This window comes from Phaenicophaeus curvirostris, chromosome 3, assembly GCF_032191515.1.
Source record: "Phaenicophaeus curvirostris isolate KB17595 chromosome 3, BPBGC_Pcur_1.0, whole genome shotgun sequence".
NCBI classification, from domain to species: Eukaryota; Metazoa; Chordata; class Aves; order Cuculiformes; family Cuculidae; genus Phaenicophaeus; species Phaenicophaeus curvirostris.
Genome location: NC_091394.1, coordinates 43,560,474 through 43,583,048, shown reverse-complemented (window position 1 = coordinate 43,583,048; position 22,575 = coordinate 43,560,474). Strand labels below are relative to the sequence as shown.

Here is a 22,575-nt window from a genome sequence, read left to right as displayed (position 1 = left end):
CCAGAGAGGAAATTAAGTCTACTTTCACTGCTGTTAATGATGAAAAGTACAAAAGAGCAAATAAAGAAAAACTGTAGCCAGTCTGTAGCATAAAAGAAATAACAGTGCGCAGGGTGATCCTGTGATCTAAAAATTTTGACATTTATCATTTAAATTCATCTACATGCGTCTAGGTACAGTATCAGTGAAAAAGTTAAAACATATCTCTTCCCCCCAGTATGTGCCAAACCAGTCTTGAAAGTAGATTGGAATGGCTAGTGAGTAAATGGAGTCTGAATTCAAGCTGAGCATTGCTGATTTAGAAGCTTTCTACAAAGTTAATAAACAATTACATAGCATAAACTTCCTGTGAATTTTTTTTTCCTGACACTTCCTTTGAGATCCAAGGAAAGGGACTATGATATTTAAGGTATCTGATGAGAAAGACGAAAAAAATTAGCAATCTTTGATATGATGGCTGGAACCAGTTTGACTCAAAAAAAAAAAATACTTTAAGAAGTAAGTTATTTCATATCACCTTTTAAAAACACAGTAACTTAGATGCAATCCTTCAGTGGAATTTAAAGCTTTCAGTGAACTATATGTTGCTTTCCAAGGCCACCTGAGACTGCTTTACAAGAAGTGATTCAACAGAATAACCTATTCTCATTAACTAATGAAATGAAGACAGAAGGGGCTGGTTAAATAGCAACAATAATAAATAAAATAATAATAAAGGAGAAAAAATGTACACTTCATGGTCAAGTCACATAATATTTATAGACATAATTTTTTTTTTAAATAGAATTTTCTAATATGTCTTTCCAAATTATCTCTAACAATATCTGTTTTTAATGAATACCGATTTTTGCTTATCGGCAGAAATATTTCAATTACTTAGTTGCAGAATTTTGTGCCTTTTTTCCAGCTGAAATGAACAATTCAAGATAGATTTGCCACTTTTTGAAAATACAATGCTGCAAAACCAAAAATCTGAAACTACTTATTTAATATACTGTTATATTTCAGGATTTATACGATGATTTTAAGACTATCTCAAATGACTAATCAAACTTTCATTAACTTTGTTAGTGTAAATCCAAAACTCTGAAAACACTGAAATATTTTTCAGATAATACCACTGTCCCAGATAATCACAAAACCTACTGCATGTGCACAGCATGAAACGTCATCCAGAAAAATCAAGAATTGACTTACAACAAAGCCAGTAATTATCTGCTGAAGTTTCTTTTCCATGTATCTTCAGAAAAAAAAATCAAGAGAATCACAAAATAGTTTAGATTATTAAAATATTTTCAGCCTCTTTTTTTTTTTAGACCTGTAATTTCCATTGTTCCAATGAAAGCATAGAAATAAATTTGCAAACATTTCTCAGCTTCCTCTACCACTGCTAGTAATAGGTTTGGTATACTATATGCATTTTTGCTAGTGGGTCAAACAAATATGCACTGATAATACACTATTATTCTATTTTTCATTTATCACTTTTTATTTTCGCTTATAATTATGGTTAATCAAGCCATGAGTGCTTTTAATTTGAACTCCAAGACTACAGTCTTTGTAACTGTTGACAACCCTTGCCATTGACCAAAGTAAGAGAAAAATGCTATAACTTTTTCTTCCTAATTCTTTAAATTTGCTTTACAGAGATGCAAACAATAATATCTCCAGAAGAGTATATAACCAGGTTCCTGTAAAGGCACAATGTAGAAGCTACTTAAGAGACGGCATGAATAAATTCCACAAAAGAATATGCTGCCCAAAGGGAAATTTTTCTTCTAAATATCTTTCAGCGGTTGGACTCCTACTGGGAGGCACAAAATTTTCATTTCTTATATTAGCTATCTGTTCACGTCCTCCTTAGTATTACAGAGGGGGCATTCTATTTAAAAAAATGTTCAGTTCTACCCTTCTTGCAGGGTTTTTTTTCAGTAGCATTTTCTGCAGATCTATGTTGTTACTTAAAAAAATCATTAATCTGAAATATATTCTAATAGAACACACGGAAAAAAATCTGTTTTACCTTGCCTGTAAAACAATTCAAAGTATAATCAAATACCAGTTTGTGAACTAAATAGATCAAGTGTAGCTGAGCAGTAATGCAGTCCAAAAGCCTCTGCAAAGTCCCTGTCCACTCCTATTATGTTGGTCACCTGACTAGGCAATGGCTACACTGTCTAAAACATAATATGAAGCACCTATTTTCCAGGAAGGATAGTTTTGTTTCCACCATCCCTAAAAGGCATGCATCCCTGTCCACTCTCTTGCCTCACATCTTCGTGCATTCGCTGCAGCCAGCTAGATCAGACTAACCAACTGTATCTTCCATACCAAGAAAGAAGCAGCAGTGCTTTGGAGACTTGTGACATGGCCTGTGCAAGCCCCTGGGCAGAGACTGAAGCATTCACGGTGTAGGAACTGTGTGTAGATGTCGGGTACAGAAAGAACTGTGTGTTTTCTATCCTTTGCCCCCTGTTTCTTTTTTATCTGCAAACTCCTTTCAAAGGTTATTTTAGATTCTTTGTGTTTCACAATTTTTTTCTCTTTAAGCTGTATGTGTAGATCAGATACCCTGATCTCCCCACTGTCTAAAAAGAAGCTGAACAATCACTGTTTTAAAACTATTAATTCTTGGTTTACTAACAGTCTCATACAAATGTCTGATCTTTATTGGCTGCCTGTAGCATTCACTGTGTCCCTCTCATGATAACAGCGATGTATGTCAGTTGCATTCCGCGTATCACCTAGCTTCTTAAACAATACAAACTCCTTGAGAAACATCACTGTTGCAATTGTTTAGAACATTACTTAACAATAATGACTAATAATGTTTATCTTTTTTCTTTTTTTTTTTAAGGAAGACAAGCTCTCTTCCACTCTTCAGTCACCTTGACTTCTGTCTTATACGCAGCTTTCTTTATACTTCTACAGCTTTCAATTTCAAATTTCTCCAGAGATTTTGCTGCTTGTCCTCAAGTATTTGGTGTTAATCACTATTTCCTGTATTTGTTCAAGAGCACACTCTACTGACAAGTCCACTTTCTACTTAACCCACTTCTCTATTAAGAGAAAGTTTTTGATCCAATTCCCTGTTTCTAAAGGTTTCCTGTATTTATGTTTCTCTTATCTTTTTTTATGGCTCCTTTTGCTTCTTAACAGTCCAGTACACCTACTAGTTCTTTAACAAACTTCCTGTGCGTGATTTCTTTATACTCATGTGTCTTTCATTTTCTGCACTGTCCTTTTAACTCTTATTATTTTTATATGACATGTCAGTTTTGCATCCCTTTCCACTGACCTCTGTTCCACTGGACCTCTTTTTTAAGATCTCTTTTATGACTTGGCTACAAAAGTTTTCTACCCCTGCCACATTACCAAACACAATAATTCTTGCCTGCGTAGTCTTAGGCCTACTTTCCAACCAATTGTACTTGCTTATGTAGCCTGCACAGAGCATATTATAAGTTTAATAATGACTGTAAGAACTAGAACTATTTGGTCATGTTACCAGGTCCTCTATTATCACATCACAATATTTCATGACTCTCATTACAGAGATTTTTATTCCGGCTTCACCTATGTTAAGGCACACCACCAGCCCTTATCGCAAATTTAGTCTTCTGATTTCTAGCATGAAGTTTTTCACAGCTATTAATATCCATTTTCATTTCTGATAGTAATATCAGTTTTCTTAAATAGTTCTGATTCCCTAATGTTAAATTTCCTATTATATAAGCACAGAGAGAAACAAATTCTCTTTTTGTTGCTTGTCTTCGGTTTGTTAAACTAACCCACTTATTTTCAGTCTTCAGCTCTATTTCCATCCGAGTTCACCTTTGCAGACTCAGAGTCATGAGAAGTATAGACGGCATTCTGCATGAGTCACAGCAGAAGCAGGTCCAACGGCATTAATAATTTGCTATCACAATCTATATTTCAGCTACATGCTGGATTCGTTATCCCACTGGTGACTCACAGTCATCCTGTATCTACTTCATGCAGACGTGTAGCTTTCTTCTTCTCATGCACAGCCTGGTGTAGAAATTCTTGTTAGTGGTCTCTGAGTGAAACTGCCCTTAGTAGTATTGTGTTTCATTCCTTCTCCTACTCCTTAAATTATATGTTTTTTTTAGTAAAATAGGTAGATCTACATGAATACTGATAATGCCTAGGGGAAAGTGTCACCAGAAACCTTCAGAAAGATACTTCACCTCTATATGCAATTTTAATTTAAAAAAAAAAAAAAAAAAAGAAAAAAGAAAAAAGAAAAAAACGCGAAACCTACACAAACAAAACAAAATGAAAAAACCACCCAAACCCTGCATAACACTAGTCAAAAAACTAAACTCCAGTGACTTCCACAAATAACCTTGTTACAGTTTCACACTTTATCTTGCCCTTTTCTTACCCATCTGGTAGCTATTTTACCCCCTGTATTATTAGCTGATAAATTTAGGCCTAAAGCAAGGGCAAAAAAGGTATCTTCCATTGTGTTTAAGAGTGGTTCAGTTGAAGCAAGTATTCCAAACATTACTGAACTGTTCTTCTTGCCTTTCCAGGAAGTGTTTGAGCAGGCTTAACATGGCTGAAGCTGATCGTTATTGCTTGTATTTGCTTTTCCAAACTTTATCAACAAAGTGCACTCAGGGTTTTTTTTCCTGGTCTGGAAATTGATCACATATTTTATAGCCCTTTAGATTCCGTTCTACGAAACTTGCAACAATGGTATTCTGCAAGTCTTGCACCCTTAGCAAGTTTGCAGACAACACTAAGCTGGGTGGAAGTGTCGATCTGCTGGAGGGTCGGGAGGCTCTGCAAAGGGATCTGAACAGGCTGGACCGCGGGGCTGAGACCAATGGCATGAGGTTTAACAAGGCCAAATGCCGGGTCCTGCACTTGGGGCACAACAACCCTAAGCAGTGCTACAGACTAGGAGAAGTCTGGCTAGAAAGCTGCCTGGAGGAGAGGGACCTGGGGATGTTGGTTGACAGCGACTGAACATGAGCCAGCAGTGTGCCCAGGCGGCCAAGAAGGCCAATGGCATCTTGGCTTGTATCAGAAACAGCGTGACCAGCAGGTCCAGGGAGGTCATTCTCCCTCTGTACTCGGCACTGGTGAGACCACTCCTCGAATACTGTGTTCAGTTCTGGACCCCTCACCACAAGAAGGATGTTGAGGCTCTGGAGCGAGTCCAGAGAAGAGCAACAAAGCTGGTGAAGGGGCTGGAGAACAAGTCTTATGAGGAGTGGCTGAAGGAGCTGGGGTTGTTTAGCCTGGAGAAGAGGAGGCTGAGGGGAGACCTCATTGCTCTCTATAACTACCTGAAAGGAGGTTGTAGAGAGGAGGGAGCTGGCCTCTTCTCCCAAGTGACAGGGGACAGGATGAGAGGGAATGGCCTCAAGCTCTGCCAGTGGAGATTTAGGCTGGACATTAGGAAAAAATTCTTCACAGAAAGGGTCATTTGGCACTGGAACAGGCTGCCCAGGGGGGTGGTTGAGTCACCTTCCCTGGAGGTGTTTAAGGCACGGGTGGACGAGGTGCTAAGGGGCATGGTTTAGTGATTGATAGGAATGGTTGGACTCTGGTGGGTCTCTTCCAACCTGGTTATTCTATGATTCTATAAGTCTTATGAATTGATTGTGCTGTTTTGAATTTTTTATATACAGGTGGTACAAAATCCTTAATAAAAAAAAAGCTTTTACTATTTTCTTCTTAACAATATTACTTCATTAATCAGTATCTTATGCTTTTACCAAATCTAGAAAAACTGAAAGTTCTATTGAAAAAACCTCAGAGAGATTTTATATCTCGGGTGGTTTACATCTGAAGAAACTCAGAGATAAGTGTATTCTTTAATAGGCAGTTAAAAGCCATTTTTGGTATAGGTCCTTGGCTACTGTCTTAAAATATACTACATGAGCATGACTATTACTACTATTCATACATAATATATTTTTCCTAAGCAAGGCAAAACGTCCTTCATACTTATCTTGTTTAAATCAACTATTTCAAGTTTGGTTTTATCCAGATCAAGAAATCTTTCTTTATTTGTCACATATGTAATGATCACCATTTCCAAGGTGTGCAGCATTGTAATGAGCTCATTAAACACGAAATTTTAGGTCACTGTTCTTTGTAGGTGAACAATTAACAAAATATGGTAGCAATTAAAAATGCAGCCAACACACAGGTCAAGGTTCCCAGCTGATAGGTCATAACATAAAAAGACAGCCTCAAGTCAAATTCAAAGTAGTGTGTGAGTAAGCAACTATTACATCTATATAAGCCTGATTATGCACTTAGAACATAATGAAGCTTAAACAGTCAGGTTGAGTTTATCATAATTGCACCAAATAGTTCTTTTTTGAAGGAGTAGTCCCACTGCAGTGCATGTGTGGTAGCATTTGGCACTTATGGAACTGAACAGCAGTTAAAGAAAAATGGGAACAATCAAAAATAATGTTTCAAAATGAGAAACATTAGAAACACCTTGAGGGATATAAAACAGGACAGCAAAAGTACCAAAAACCTATTGCCTATGCGAAGTATTAGATTTAATTTTGAAAGATAATCTTCTTTCTCAAGTTAATATTCCTTGCAGACTAAACTCAGTTAAGGATTACTGTGAGTTTCTCTAACTTTTCTAATTACAGTTATTACTGACCCTTTAACATGTAAGCAGAATTAGTGGCAATTTCCTAATCTCCAAAGTAGTTTTATCTAAAATTATTATGTGAGGTTGAAAAAATCTGGCTGATTTTACAATATAAATTAAAAAAGCATTTTGAGGCATGAAAACAAGGTAGAATTTACTTTCTATTAGTGGTATGCCTTGCAACTGCTCCAGCTTTAAAAACATCTTCAAAAACTCACTGAAGTTTATTGAGATAGCAAAAGTTATTTTTAATTTTTAAAATACTAAACTATCTTCCGATAACTCAGTTAAATAAAGAAATGCCAAGAAATGCCAAGTTAACTCAATTCACACTATGAACTTCAGAATTTTTTTTTCCTTTTGACCTCACTTTAATATGATAAATGAATCAAAACACATGTCTCGTTATGAGAATGTTTTGGCTTTCGCTCCTGCAGACGAAGAACTGCAAAGAAACGAATACTAGTAATATATGGAAACAGTTGTTCTGGTGCCATGAGAAGTTGTATGAAGAATTATCGAAGTCTGAACACAAAACAGAACCAGTTGCTCTTCTTGGTGCAGGTCCAGTGTACAACAAGGAAAAAGATAAAGAAGAAATAATACCTAATAGCAGGCTGAAACTCTGAACATTTCCTTATACTTTAGGGACTTTCTGTTCCTCCCCAGTACTGCTTCTTGGAGGGCACAGAAAGGATTCCTGCCTGTTACAAAGGGCAAAATGGACATAATTAATGCCTAAGGGCTAGGGAGAATAGCCTTCATAGAAGGCTGCTCCAAGTCATGGGGTAGGAAAGCACTTTTTCAAAGCCCTGTTAGACTGCCTTGCTTCCTGCTACCTACATTCACCCTGCCAAGATTTTAATTATTACAACTGAAATCGCACCAGATTTTAGTGGAAGCATTCCTGATTACAACATAAATACGCATTAAATAACATTAAATAAGCATTAGGGTATTCAAATTTAGTAGTGATGTCCATTGAAAAAGAAAAGATACCACAAATGTCAAGGAGCTCCTGCTTAAAACTGAAAACAAACTTAAAAACCCATACTTGGCTAGTTTCCACTAAAAGAATGCTAACCAGGCACCTTGCGAAGCTTCAAAATTTTGCCAGGGTCTTGTGTGGTAGGAGATGTTCCAGCAGGTAGATAAGTGTTTGATGATGGATTGCAACTCTTGTACGTAATTTCAGAAACTCAGGTATGTTGTTTACACATGCTAGGAATTTGGTAATTTCAGATTTTCTAGATGAGATTAATTTTTTTCCAACAAGTTTGAAACACTTAAGAGAAACATTTTCTACTGCCATAAGGTGTCCAGAATGACAACAGATAAAGGACAGAGGCTTTTCCTAAGATTTTTACAGGGCTGTAGGAGGTTTTTGGATTCCAAAGATTTGTCACTAGATGGAGAAGCAAGTAGGAACCTTTTCCTCTAAGAAAGTCAAATGAAGTCACTTGTCAATCACCTGTTTCTCCATATACAATTCCCTTTGTGGAGTATACTTAATAAGAGAATTGATCTTTTAATGTCATCAGCACTAGTCAGAGAGATGATAAAGAACTGAGCAAGGCAGTGTGTGGGAAAGAAACAGGCAAGGATTCTCACGTTAAAATACTTGCACACTACCTTGCATGTTTGTTCCACAGAACTTTAAGGAAGCATAATTTTCACCAACCAAACCTCAGAGTTTCTGGCATTGGAAGTAGAGTGCAGATGATGTTACATCCTTCCTCACTGAACGCACTCATTCCTGCCCATAAAGGAAGTAATTTTGCTCAGAAATCCAGGCACTTCACATGGATCTAAGACCAAAGTGGAGCCTAATTTATTTCCTCGAATTCTTTCTTGAAAATGGCTCTGAGATACTGCTGTCATTCAATGAGCTTTTGATTTTTGTCCTCACAGCTTTTCTGATTAAGTAATATGTTAACTCTCATTCCTTCATTATCTCATTTGAGATAACAGCAGGAAAAACAGTAAGTGGTGTCCTTGGTGTTTTGAAATACAGTTAGGAACACGATGATGAGACAGCTATTTTTCAATTTATGGATTTGTATTTTGTAGTGCATACGCAGGAAAAATTAGAAAGATTAGCATGCAGAAGGAGGTTCACAAGGAGATTTGTTAAAGCCAATTGTCCACAGTGAAGAAAGAAAAAGGAGGGGAAAACTGGCTAAAGCTGTATTTAAAGTAGCTCACAACTAAACCCTTTTAGTTACTGAAGATGACTGCTTGCTTGTTTAAAAAAAAAAAAAAAAAAAAAAAAGGAGGGTAGAAACCAGACACAAATTTTCCTAACTAAAAAACATCCCAGAATGTCACACACACAGACTAAATATGATACACAGTACAAAGTTATATCAACATACAATTCTTTGCTCTGTATAGAAAAATGTCCGCTATATAGTCCTTCTTTCTGACATTGGATAATTTTTTTTGCATATATTCTTAAAAACATCTGTGCAAAGATTAATTTTTTGAGAGCAGCAAGCATTCAGTATGAATCAAATGCCCCATCCCTGGAGGTTTTTAAGGCCAGGTTGGATGGGGCCTTGGGTAACCTGATATAGTAGGATGTCCCTGCCTATGGCAGCGGGGTTGATCTAGATCAACTTTAAGGGCCCTTCCAACCCATCTATTCTATGAATCAATAAACGTTACACCTGATACTTGCACAGTAGTACCTCTTTTTTTCTTCTACCATCACATTTATGTGAACTAAACTTCAGTAGAATCATAGAATATGTTGAGTTGGAAGGGACTTTGATAGCCATCTAGTCCAACGGCAGGGACATCTTCAACTAGACAACGTTATTCAGAGCCCTGTTTTCAGGAATGAGGCATCTATCACCTCTCTAGGCAACCTGTTTCAGTTTCATCACACTCATTGTAAAAAATTTCTTCCTTTTATCTAGTCTGAATCTCTTTTTTTACCCCTTGTCCTATCATAACAAGCCCTGCTAAAAATTTGTACATATCTTATATATATATAAGGCCCTTTTAAGTACAGAAAGTCTGCAGTCATGTCTCCCCAAAGACTTCTCTTCTTCAGACTGGACAAACTCACCTCTCTCAGCCTTTCCTCATAGGAGAGATGTTCCAACCCTCTGATCATTTTTGTGACCCTCCTCTAGACTCACTACTACAGGTCCACATCTTTCCTGTGCTGAGGACTCCAGAGATGGAGGTGGGGTCTTGCAAGAGCTGAGCAGAGGGGGAGAATCACCTCCCTCGACCTGCTGGCCACACTTCATTTAACACAGCCCAGGGTACAGGTGGCTTTCTGGGCTGCAAGTGGACATTACTGGCCCATGTCCAGTAAAAGGAGTTAAATTATTTACACACAGATAAATCATAAGCGAGAGAAAGCTTATAACTAAAAGAAAATTGTATATGTTAACTTAATTCCAAAAGGATTAGTGTAGCATCTTCATATGCATAAAAATGCCAGGATAGGTTCTGGTAAAAAAAATACAGGAATGAAAAAGCATCAACTTGACAGAAAGATCTAGCTGAACCAACACGGCTTTATATCAATTACAAAATAAAAAATTCAAGTAAGTTAGTCCTGCTTTTGTCAACAGACTTCAACAACAGCCAAGTTTTACCTTAATTTTCCTTGTATCTCTGGACTCTCTGCTTTCTGCCGTGTTCACTAGCATCTAAGTAACCTTATGATATACAGGATATATTTTACTATTTTCATTTCAATTATGAGCGTTTAGTTTGTCAGCAACTGAGTCTGCTGGGTGACGTGCTTCCACCATACTCTTAACTGACAAGCAGTTCCCAAAGCATGGGGCTCTTTACCAGGTTTTCTGCAGTCCCAAATACAAATGCTGTGTTTTAGGCATAAACGCCACTGTTGGCTGTAGTATGACTTCATCATAAAACATTTATCAGATGAGGGCGTATAGACAAGAGTCTACTGCCTTCCAGCACACTGGGGTCTTCCATCATGTGACAGAGAACGCATGCTACACCGTGCAGTAAGAAGAAAAAAATAGGTATAGACCATTCATCTTTACTTTGAGGTAGATCTTTCCTGACAAAAGAGCTTCAATACCCATATACAAGTGGAGTTTCCACCTATAGTGGCAGGTTTGTCTTGGACTGGTCTTTACTTCTAAATCACAATAAACAGAAGGAAACTTCATACTTCCTCCTGTTGTGTTTTTACAACCTCATCCTTTCAAACACCAACTAAGTGAACATGCCTTGAAAACTATGGGGTTTAGTAAGGTCAACTATGCTGTTTTCCTTAGGAAAGGTTGAAGAATTAAGATGCTTTCCTGAGCGTACAGAAAGAGTTATCTTCGTCTCAAAGCAAAAAGCCTTATTTTTTCACTTAATTACCACCTTCTTCAGTGTTAGTATTCAAGACATGAAAACAAGATGTACTTTAGTCTACTTAAATGCTAGGGAACATAAGGCTGCAAATAAGTTTCATGTATTATATACTAATGAACTGCTATTCCCCGTAACTCCCATCATAAATGTGACCATCCTTTTTTCAGACTCATGTGAAATGTAGTAACCTTATCTTCAGATCACAGAATACCTGAAAATTGACTGAATTAACTTGAGCAAGGGGGAGGGGGAATGTGAATTACAAAGCATTTAATTTTCACCTACTTTAATGCTGCCATCTATTACACTGTGAAGAAAAAAGTGTGGTTTATGAACTTGCTATGTTCTTTATTTCTGATTAAAAATCGTGGTCTTCTAAATATTATTAAGAATGAAGTAACAAAAACAGCCTTCTCTTTCCAGACAATTTATTGATCATGCAATTTAAGTTTTCATGACTACAGCATATAAGTTTCAGGGTCTGTTATTGATGCTAAACAGCCACCTAGATAAGTGGCCTGAGTGAGCTACCACATTCCTTGCTTTACAACCTATCTTTCATTCTTTACTTGAATCGTTAAGACTTGGTTGCATGAAAAACTGTGGAACACAAAAACAATAGGAAAAGAAAAAGTAAAACCTAAAATAGAAAGGCCCTTCGAACTCTGCAGCTGTGGATAGCTGCATAACACAGGTTTTTTTTAAACCTGTTGCTGATCTGTACGTGCTTATACCTAACAATGCAGCAACTGCCAGATATGTAATCCACCTTTTAAAAGCCCAGAAAAAATGAAGATTTATAGCATTACTGGGAGCAGGCAGAAAGATGGCTCCTTGATTAGAGGGAACACATACCCTAACACTGAAGAGAATAAAGTGATGTGCACTATTCATCTTGTCTAGGAAATGCCTTGTTAATGGGAAAAACTAAACATTGCTATGCATGTTCTTTTTCACTTCTAAAAGGTAACGTCCTCCAGGATATGCTATGCTCCATAGGACAACATGTAGAGCCACTGGATGGGTCTCCCTAAGGACAGATTGCCCAAGACAAAAAGCTATCCACTTGAAGCTCTATGAAGCAAAGCCTAAAAAAAAAAAATCTTATTTTGCTAATTTGTAGTAAGATATTATTGATAGAATCTGTCAGGCAGAATATTGATAGAATCCTTCAGGCAGTAGTTGACAAAATGACAAAATCCTTTCAGTGAATGGAAAATATGTTAACAGAAAACCTCTGGTGATGACAAAATATTTATCTTCTTTATCATTAAAAATGGAAATTAGGAAAATAAGACATTTAATTAATACATTTATTTCTTATATAATGTAATTTTTTTCCACATGATTCAATGACATCATTTTTATGCAACATATGTAATAGCACTCTTGTCTGTAGCTTCCATCTCACCCTTTCTCTCACAGTTCTTTCTGTCCTACTTGTTTTCACCATTGATCAATATATTGATCATCAAAAAACTGCTCACTTTTTAAAAACACAAACAACCTTACTCAGCTTGTTACACTAGAAAGATTGGGCATGCAACTTAAATCATTTTTTTCTACAAAAAAAAGATAGTATCTTTTCAACATGGCATCTATGGTAGCAAGTATTAAAGAAACATGAGAATAAATACAGTATTTATGCAATATTTCTACTTAGAAAAAGAATATACTCTTCTCTACTAATGATTTTCCATGGCAACTAATATAAACAGATACCTGAGCTTAAAATATCTTTATCTACACTCCAGTAACATACCTTGATAAAACACAGTTCAACAGTCAAAATGTTTTCCTATCCAGAGTCAGAGCTTGCACATTCCTTTGTGAAGTGAAATGAAGATAGGAAAAAAATGAGTATCATGTAAGTAAATGATAGGAAACCACCATGGCTATAACTATCATGGACTCAGAAACGTCATGGTTCTTCCTACAGGAGCGGAAAGAACTATAATAATGGACTATCCAGTTTTGTCCGAGAGGTTTTTGTTGGTTGGCTAGCTTGGATTTTTATATTTGGGTTTTGAGGGGATTTTTTTAGGGGAAGTGTGTTCTTTTTTAGGGGTACAAAGGCATTTTTCTTTAGAAAAATCCCATTAGAAATGAGGAAACTCGGGTAGGATTCTGAAGTAGCATTGCTGCAATTCAGGTATATGGAAGACTCAGAAGTAATATCTACCTAGTACAGAGGAGGACTGCAGAAGTATGCTTTCTGGCATACAGCTGTGGGCAGAAGAGAGATTTGTAGGAAGCAGATCTATCATTCTGTTCTGCAGGAAGCAGGGAACCCTACAACCACTACCTCCAAGTTTACACATTCCTGCTGAATCAGCTAGCTACTGCTTGAGCTTGATACTATCTCTCTTAATAGATTTCACAGCACATTCCCATCAAGTAGAATCATAGAATCACCAGGTTGGAAGAGACCCACCGGATCGAGTCCAACCATTCCTATCAAATACTAAACCATGTCCCTCAGCGCCTCGTCCACCCATGCCTTAAACACCTCCAGGGAAGGTGAATCAACCACCTCCCTGGGCAGCCTGTGCCAGCGCCCAATGACCCTTTCTGTGAAAAAATTTTTCCTAATGTTCAGCCTAAACCTCCCCTGGCGGAGCTTGAGGCCATTCCCTCTTGTCCTGTAATACTATTCATTATCAGTTCATCCTGAAGAGTGTTTTGTCTAAAAAAAGAGATGGAACATACCATGTATCAGCTACGAGAATGCAGAACAGTGGGTGACCTAAGAGTCAAAGCCATTTGTATCAGAAAATTGAAGCCACTCTGATCAGAAAGCACTCAGGTTAGAGAAGAGCTGAATTTTGTGCTGGTGCCCTGTCGTTCCTTTCTTTAATATATGGCATGTCTATTGTGGCCACAATATGCCCTCTATGTATTCTCCCCCATCTTGAATATTAGCATGCAGTTAATGGAAGTATACAGATTCCACCAAAACGGCTTGGGTTGCTTTCTTTGACCAGGTAGAATGTGGATAAAGCTCCATCTATGTATGAGCACTGCTAATCCAAGCACCAATATCTTAAGGTCTAACTGATGAAACAACTAATTCTGGAAACCATTCCCAGGCACATAAAGGACAAGAAATTCCTCAGGAGTAGTTAGCATGGCTTTAAAAAGAGGAAGTCATGCTTGACCCGCCTGATTAACTTACATAATTAAATTACAGGTCTAGTAGATGAGCAGCCAGTGTCTACCGCACCTCCAAGTAAGACTTTTGACACTGTCTTCCTTAAGAGCCTCACAGCCCCTCAAAGCTGTTGCTGCAGGGTCTGGATGACAGCCCCTCAAAGCTGTTGCTGCAGGGTCTGGATGAGCAGACAGTGAGATAGAGTGACAGCTAGTTGAATGGTCAGGCCTTAGTAGTGGTGATCAGTGGTACAAAGTCTGTTTGGAGGTCGGTGACAAGTGATCCCAGAGGTTTGTACTGGGTCCAGTGCTGTTCAACATTTTCATTAATTATCTGGATGATGATTTGGCAGAGTTTTTTGACGACACAAAGTTGGGAGGAGTGACTGATAGGCCAGAGGCTCATGCTGCCATACAGAGAGGCCCTTTCAGGCTGAAGAAATGGACTGACAGGAACTTTGGAAGATCAGCAAGGAGAAGTTTAAAGTTCCACAACTGGCAAGGATCAACATCATGTGCCAGAGATCTGTGGGGGGCCACCTAGCTAACAACTAGCTTTGCAGAAAATGACCTGAGGGTCATGGTGGACACCAAATTGAGCATGAGTCAGCCTTGTACCCTTGTAGCAATGAATTCTACTGGTATCCTGGGCTGCATTAGGCAAAGGAGTACTCCTTCCCCTTTAATCAGCACTGATGAGACCACCCCTGGAGTGCTCTGTCCAGTTCTGGGCTCCTCTGTATCACAAAGGCATTGACATACTACAGAGAATCCAGCATGATGATTGAGGGACAGGGGCATCTCACTTAGGAGGAAAGACTGAGAAAGCTGGCACTGTTTAGCCTAGTGAATAGAAGGTTCAACAGGGATGTCATCTGCATGTATAAGTACCTGACAGGGTGCAAAGAGGACAGACCTAGGCTCTTTTCAGTGGAGCCCAGTGAACATCAGGAAACACTTTCTCACTGTGAGGGTGGCTGAGCATGGCTACAGGTGGCCCATAAGGATTGTGGAGTCTACTCAAAAGCTGTCTGGACATGATCTTTGGCAAGCAGCTGTAGGTCACCCTGGTTGAGGAGAGAGGTTGGACCCTTCCAACCTTAACCATTCAGCAACTCTATGATTGCATAATTCCGTGAACTCTGTGAAAGACCCAGTGTCCAGCAAAATGTCAAACTGATGCCTGTGTTACAAAACACTAATCATGTATTCCTGTGTTCTTTCTCCCTAGCCATCAGATTCAGACACAGTTACGTCTTAGGAGCAGTATATCACTGACTTTAGCCTTAAACACTGTCACTTATCACTGATTGACCCAATTTGAAAGATTACTTTTCCCCAGTTCACTGCTATACCAAGGTCATCCCCAGAACTAAACAGGATGAGATAGCTGAGCACCATAGCTGTTTCATTGGAAAATCTGGCAACTTAATTCAAATGAAGTCCTATAGCAGCTTAAAGTCTAGACTATGGATCAGAACATAAGAGCAATCATTCCCTCTGACCACCAGTACTATAACCACTTAAACCACTAAATAATATTTACTAAATGAATTTTCTAGCCATACGTCTAAGCTGTCAAGGCCTGAAAATCTACATCCAGATGTTCATTGAGGACTCCATACTATAACTATACTTAATGTATGATCACATAACTGTATAACACAACTCCGGTATAACTGTTAGTACTGATGTACTTACACTAACATAGAACCTTCTTATAATAAACCCATGTAATTTAGTCCCTGGAATACTAATATACCACCAAATCAATGTAGCAATATTAATTTTAACAAAGGAGTTAGAAAGTTTTAACTATGACAAAATAGTTGACAGAAAATCAGTTTTATGTTTAGACATCAGTTTACAATCTATTTGCACAGGGAGATTTTTATTATGAAATCTTAATGGTTCAAGACCTTTACAGCTTCTGAACATTTAATATTTGACTCAAATCCCAACTTGTGAAATTAAAGCAATACATAAAGCTCCCAATATCCACTTTTTTTACTTTAAAAAAAATGTAACTGAAGCAGAGAAAACTTTTTTTGAAATCGGTATACAATCTATTTGGAAATTTTCTTTCTTCTTTTCTTTGACTACTGGTATTTTAACATTAGTTGTTGACAAAAACCCTAATCCCTTTTTTTATTCAATAGATGAACCAGAAGAACTCACCCAGGCACTTATTAGTGAATTCAGAATGACTTCTTCCAGTTATTGGAAGGAGAAAATTCTCCAGATTCATCTACTTTAAAACCCTGCTTTTGTATAAGCCTTTCAAAATATCTTCCAGTTTTCTGCTTCCATGAATAAATATTAAACATTCGTGCTTCAATTAAAGTCTTTCCACTTGAGGTCTTGCGTTCCATCTCAGTCAGTTCTTCCTTGTCAGCCTGTTTCAGTATTTATGACTTTACAGTGCTTTACTTAGCAGCCAACTGGGCATCAAGTCACTCCTTTTGTAGAGGTGAGTACTCTGTAAGCTGTTTTACAAAAAGGGATCAAAATATCAGAACACAGCCAACCAGCCATGCTCTGCAGTTTACCACGTTTGTTTTAACGGTCTGTAACTTACAGAACTTCACAAAGCCTGTGCACACCTGAAAGAGTTTGCTGCTGGCACTTATTACTGACAGGCCCGTGGTCTGCTGCATTATCATGAGAGATTTACAGTCACTTCGTGGGCTTGTAGATCACTCTTAAGTGGCCTTAGCACTGAAGTCGGTAAATCAATGGTTTTAACAATCCCAAGACCAGAGTGTTAAAAGGATTCCTTTGTTCTACAGAGAACGCCAAGCACTTTGCACACAGGTGCCTGTAAGTAATTGATGGCAGAGATCCTTTCTCAGGTATGCATGCCTGAACTGTATTCAATTCAGGGCCATTCTCAAAATGCTATTGTTTTCCTATATAATTCACACAAGTTGCCATTGCACATTAGCTATTCATCAGGGGGTGTAATTTGAATCTTGTCCAATTATACTGCCCTGATATCTTCTTCCCTACTATAAATAATTAAGCCTTGAGACTTGCAAAACTTGAAGGGGGAAGGGAGAGAGGAGAGATGTGTGTTTCAGGGAGATAGGAAGGACAGACAAGAAAAGGATAAGTTACAAGATTAAAGTGGAAAGAAAATGCTGTAAATTTGCGCAACTGTAGTTAATTTACTGACGGTGGTCTTAAAGTTATTCTAGATGAATGCTAAGTATTCTTCTTGCAGAAATGTCTGATTAGATACCTGCAGCTAGAATGTTAAGTACTGTAAAAACTCTGACTTTATTACTTAAAAGTCAGAGTTTTTACAGTACTTAACATTCCTAGCCTGCAGGTATTCTAATCAGCATTTTGCAAGACGAAATACAGCATCTTACTAACTTAAGACACCTCAGTCATATAACACAGTTGCCAGCACAAATTTACAGCATTTCTGTAAGATAGGAAATATCCTTAGAAGATAGACAATAAAACAGCATATCCAGGAATGAAATGCATATGCCTCCTTTGTAAGTATGCCAATTTGTTCCAGCTTCTCCCAAGTTCACAATTAAAGTTTTTTTTTTTTATTATTATCTTGCTCAGGATATGGGGAAAATAGCCAAATCCAGACTTCTGAATTCTACGACTTCCACTCCTTGCTAATGAAAGCAGCTTTTAACAAGCACTATAATGATAACAAGGCTGGTAGTTTTAAGCGTTGCAGGGTCCAGAGGTATCCTCACCTTTTTAGTGTTTGACTCCATTTTCAGTTAAGTATTTCCAATAAAGTTCTGCTAAACATCCTTCAACATTTCTTCCTAAAGATGCTATTTACTGACAAACTGCCCACTCGAGCTATTCCCACATTTTTTTGCTGTTATTAGAACAATGCCCTAAATAATTTTCTCTAAGTAACTGACAATTTTACTAGTGCTAAAATGCCAGGAAGAGGACTTCGGGACCTGGGCCTTTGTTTCAAAGAAAATATTTCCCCAGGAGTCTAAATCAGATGGGTTGTTAGACCTGCATTTCACAGTTCTTTCCCTAGCCCATCCCTAGCATGCTTAAAATTCTCCACAGCAATTGTTTGTGTTAATAAAATATTCTGAAGAGCTCCTTTCTCAGAAAAGTTTTGAGACAATACAAAGAGGGCTAGGTGTGCAGAAACTAGAGCATTTATAGGAACCCATGGCTCGGTAAGTTTAGAGATACAGTGTGGTTTACAGTCCATGTCCTCCTGGGGTTTCAAAAGCTGTCTGACACGGTTATCCTTCAGAGATATCACTAGGCCAGCCTTCTCCTAAGTGTTTTTTCATTGTTATTGAATCACCTCTTACTTATCCAAAGTATTGGGGCATTCCTGAAAACAAATTTACTAGATGCCCTGGATTCAAATTTCACTTCCACTTTGAAATTTTCAATATAAAAACCTTAAGAATTTGTATGCAACTACACAGTAAAAGCTATACATTTCATCATGTATTTGGGGTGCTTATGAGATTTCACATACATTAATTTATGATGCAGAATATCTTGGCAGCACCTGTTTACATTCTGAATGCACACAACATGAACATCAAGTTCCAGAAGACCCACAAGAATCAAATACACATTTCTCCAAGCCATTTAACATAATGAACTTTAAGGAAAAAAAGAAAAAGAAAAAACAAACCAAAGCATGACAAAGAACAAACCAACCAACCGAAAAAAAACCCAAACCACCAAACCCCTAAGGTTATTTTAATGCAAGTATTCTTACACACTTTTCATCCCCAGCTACCAACTACAAGTCCCAGAACACCTTTGACCCAATTGCCTATCATCCACCAGTACAATATCTCTCCCAGCCTCTGCAGACATGAAGAAGCGGGTTTGCACGTAGAAGAACATCTCCTCCCCTGTTGAAATACCTACAGCAAACCCAGCATTTTAACTCATGTAAAGCATTTAACCTTTTCCCTCTTTCAGGTAGTAAAGTAAGAGACACAAAAGTAGATGTTCTGTATTTTCTTCCTCAGTTATTTTCCTGTCTGCTTTTTGAATGTATGAAACTTTTTTGATCTAGCATAGCATTTTCGCCATTCAAAATAGTCTGATAAGGCTTCTGGAAAGTAGACCAGAAATCTGACACAGCAAGGCACAAAGGCTGGCAAGATGTTTTTTTTTAATTCCCTTTCTCACTGATTCAAATGAACACCTTCATGCTGTCTTAATTAGCTGTTGAACAGTGAGTGTACGTGTCTGCCTTTCTGTATTTTATTTGTAACTGATGGGGAAAGCAGGAGCATTCATAGGCTCTCTGTGGAATACAGTATTTGTCTTCAGACTTGTCTTCTTCAGAGACAATATCTGGAGTGGTATGGGACTGCAACTACTAGTGTGAAGACAGAAAGGCACAAAGCTTGAGAGCTTTAGAAGAAAAAAAAAAGGGATGGAGCTGATGATGGATACTACTGACTTCTAAGTGACAGGCTCTTAGCAGTTGTAAAAGAAGTGCAAAGTATTTTAAAAAAGGAACCAGCAACATTCGCTCCACAACTCCGAGGACAATTAGCGCTTTATCAAGAGTTTATATTGAGGACTACTTCATAAAACCCACCAATAAAAGTCAATTAAAACAAAACTGGATTTTTGTGTAATCTAGGTAATGCAGCAGCAATCTGAACACAAACTGTTTTCAAGATGTAGTCCAACAGTGATTCAGGTAAAGAAATTTAGTTATATCTGTGGTGAAGTAAGTGATACCAAGAAATTCTTAACAATATCACTTATATATTACTTACATCTCATTTTTTAAATGTTTCATTTGCATTTTCCACCCAACTCTTCCTGCATTTAACTTATGTGCTGGACAGAATATCCCTAAGTACATCTTTTTACATTGTTCATTCTCTGTAATATGCAAACCCCATGAAATGTGATTTTGGTATCCCAAATTATTATTAACAGTACAAATACAGAAAAAATATTAGTAGGATTTTCAGCTGATCATACCTTCTGAGTTGAGACTGATTTTAGAGACGATTTATTGGAAATTGAAAATGACATTTTTTAATGTCAGCCAAACTGGAGGTCTGGCTTTAGATTCAAAGGTAAATAAAAAATAATAGCATCAAGCAAATAACGTACATTCCTATTAAACAACGGCACTTCTAGTTCAGCAAAGAAAGTATCGGTATAAGATTGCTTATGGAAAAGTCACAAAATTCAGAACACAAGGCAGAGCATTCGTATAAATCTGCTTAAACTACGCTGAAGTTAAACTAAGTCCTTGTTTTTCATTGTTTCCAATTTCTCGAAGAAAATTCTGTGTACTCTCAAGTTCGTAATTTTTCAGCTGCATCAGGTAGTCTGATAATACCTATTACCTTTCGCTATAAACTAGCTCCTTCAGTAATTCAGCAATACAGTTCATATGTGTAGTTTACGGTGTTTATTTTTTACTTTATATAGCTACCAATCATAATCGATAGGTTTTGTATAAGCAACAAGGTCCAATTTCTGTTTCACTTCTGTAAAAATGTTTTTCTCGCGACCAACAGTAATTCAACGTTTCAAGAGGTCGCAAGTATTTGAAAGTCAGAAGCAGAAGCTAGTTTTATGCACGTAAAATCAACTATGTAACCCACCGGGGCATGTGAAAAATTACACTGCTAAGCAGCGTGCAGAGCAGTACTTAGAAATCAGGACAGACTGCAGTAACCCCCCTGAAAACGGGTCAGTGGATTCATAATAATCTTCCTTCACTGACGTTAGATGGGAGAAGGGGAAGGAGAGAGGGAAAGGGAGATCTATTATACATAGATATTAATACATAACTCACCGATTTTGGCCAAGCTGGCCACAAGTATCCAGAGTGTGATGACATAAGGGTCCTTGACATGATCCCATTTAAAAGAGACGATGGCAAAGCTCTGAGGGTGGCTGCTATTTGGAGAGCTTCCCGAGCTCCTCTGTCCCAGCACCGCTGGCAGAGCCATCAGCCCCAGGAGAAACCCCACTCCGGATACCCGTCGCATCTCCAAGCCACACAACAAAATCCGCCTTTCCGTTCCCGGAGAAATCCCGCCTCTCCGGAGGGCTCTGGGGGCAAGGTCCTTGTCCCCCGGCAGAGACTCGACCGCGGACCCTCGGGAGCCGGCGCGGAGGGTCCCGTCCCGCCGCCGTCGGGGCTGCGCCGGGCGGCTCAGGCGCCGCTTTGCGCAGGGCAGCCAGGGACGGGTCGGGGGCGCCGAGCAGAGGCAGATGCTTCGAGCCGGGGTCCTTCTGCTCGCCCGCACCTGCCTTTATCAGGCTGCTCCCGAAGGTCGGAGGCGGAGCTTCCCGCGGCTCCGTGCGGGTGCCCGCGCTGAGCAGGGGGTGGCGGCGCGGGGCAGGGTCTCTCCGCCGTCCCGGCTCGGCTCTGGGCACACGGCGCTCGGCAAGAAGTGGCCCTGAGCAGCTGGCGGTAGGGGCCAAGGTGTGTTTAGGAAAGTACGTTCTCCTGCGGGCATATCCGAGGTGAAGCCGGGGATCGGTACTCAGCTCGGAGCCGGAGAAGCTCCACAACCTCCCTTTGGGTGCTCCGGAGGTGCAGCCCCGTGGGTCACCCTCGCTCCCTCACGCCCTCCATCCTAGCCGCATGCCCCAGAAGAAACGCGCTCTCCTCGTTTTTTCAGCTTCAAATTGCGCTAGGATGCAGCTCACCGAGTATGCGGCAGAGTCTTCAAAGCAGCCTCCTGCCCTCCGGAGAGCTGCTTTTCCCACGGTTCTCCGGGAAAACGCGCCAGGAAGGCAGGGTTTGCCTTTCCACTTAGATCTGCTTGTATCTGTTTGTTCAGATGTGCTGTATTAAAAACTACCTGGCTTCTTTTCCTGTTATTTTTTTTTTAATAGTTACAACGTGAAAGCATTTCTAAATTCTCACTTCCCCCAAATCCTTCTTTCTCCCTGATAACATTGGCCTAATATCCTGGAAGGTCCATATTGAATGTTGTAGGCAGATGTGCCCATGATAGTCATCACCTTGCAGCAAAAAGGCAGCAAAGCAGGGTGTTCCCAGAAAATAAAGCCGTGCCCACCTTGCCACACACTTCAGAAGCTTTCAAACAATCCAGCTGGCCGCTCTGCAGCTCACTGTTTCTGTGACTTTTTGTGGAAAAAATGCTACATTTTTGTTTTACTTATATAACAGCTGGTTTTGTCAAAAGTTCAAAAGTGAGCCTGATAAAGCTCCCTAAAATGTTTGGAAAATTTTAAAAATATTTCATTTTAATTACTTGGGAGAAAAGCTAAGTACTTTTTCAAAGTCTGAGTGACATGCACAGACACTATAAATCAATTACGTGGCTAATTAAAACAATACATTTGCGTGGAATGTCATTGTTTAAGAGTGTCTATCATTATCACATAATCTCATTTAGCTAAGGAACTCAGGGAGGGAAGTTCTCTGGAGT

The 22,575-nt window shown here is 38.8% G+C and overlaps 2 protein-coding genes across 2 annotated transcripts in view; one reads left to right on the top strand and one right to left on the bottom strand.

Annotated features, from left to right (window-relative positions):
* Nucleotides 1-21,258, bottom strand: part of SLC9A3 (solute carrier family 9 member A3) — a 53,872-nt gene extending 32,614 nt beyond the window's left edge. Inside the window, exon 1 of the mRNA XM_069853777.1 lies at nucleotides 20,964-21,258. Coding sequence (XP_069709878.1) covers nucleotides 20,964-21,159 — 196 coding nt within the window. The 5' untranslated portion in view covers nucleotides 21,160-21,258. The remainder of the gene's footprint in view (nucleotides 1-20,963) is intronic.
* CIDEA (cell death inducing DFFA like effector a) overlaps nucleotides 1-22,575 on the top strand; it is a 557,707-nt gene that overhangs the window by 399,495 nt on the left and 135,637 nt on the right. The window lies entirely within an intron of this gene.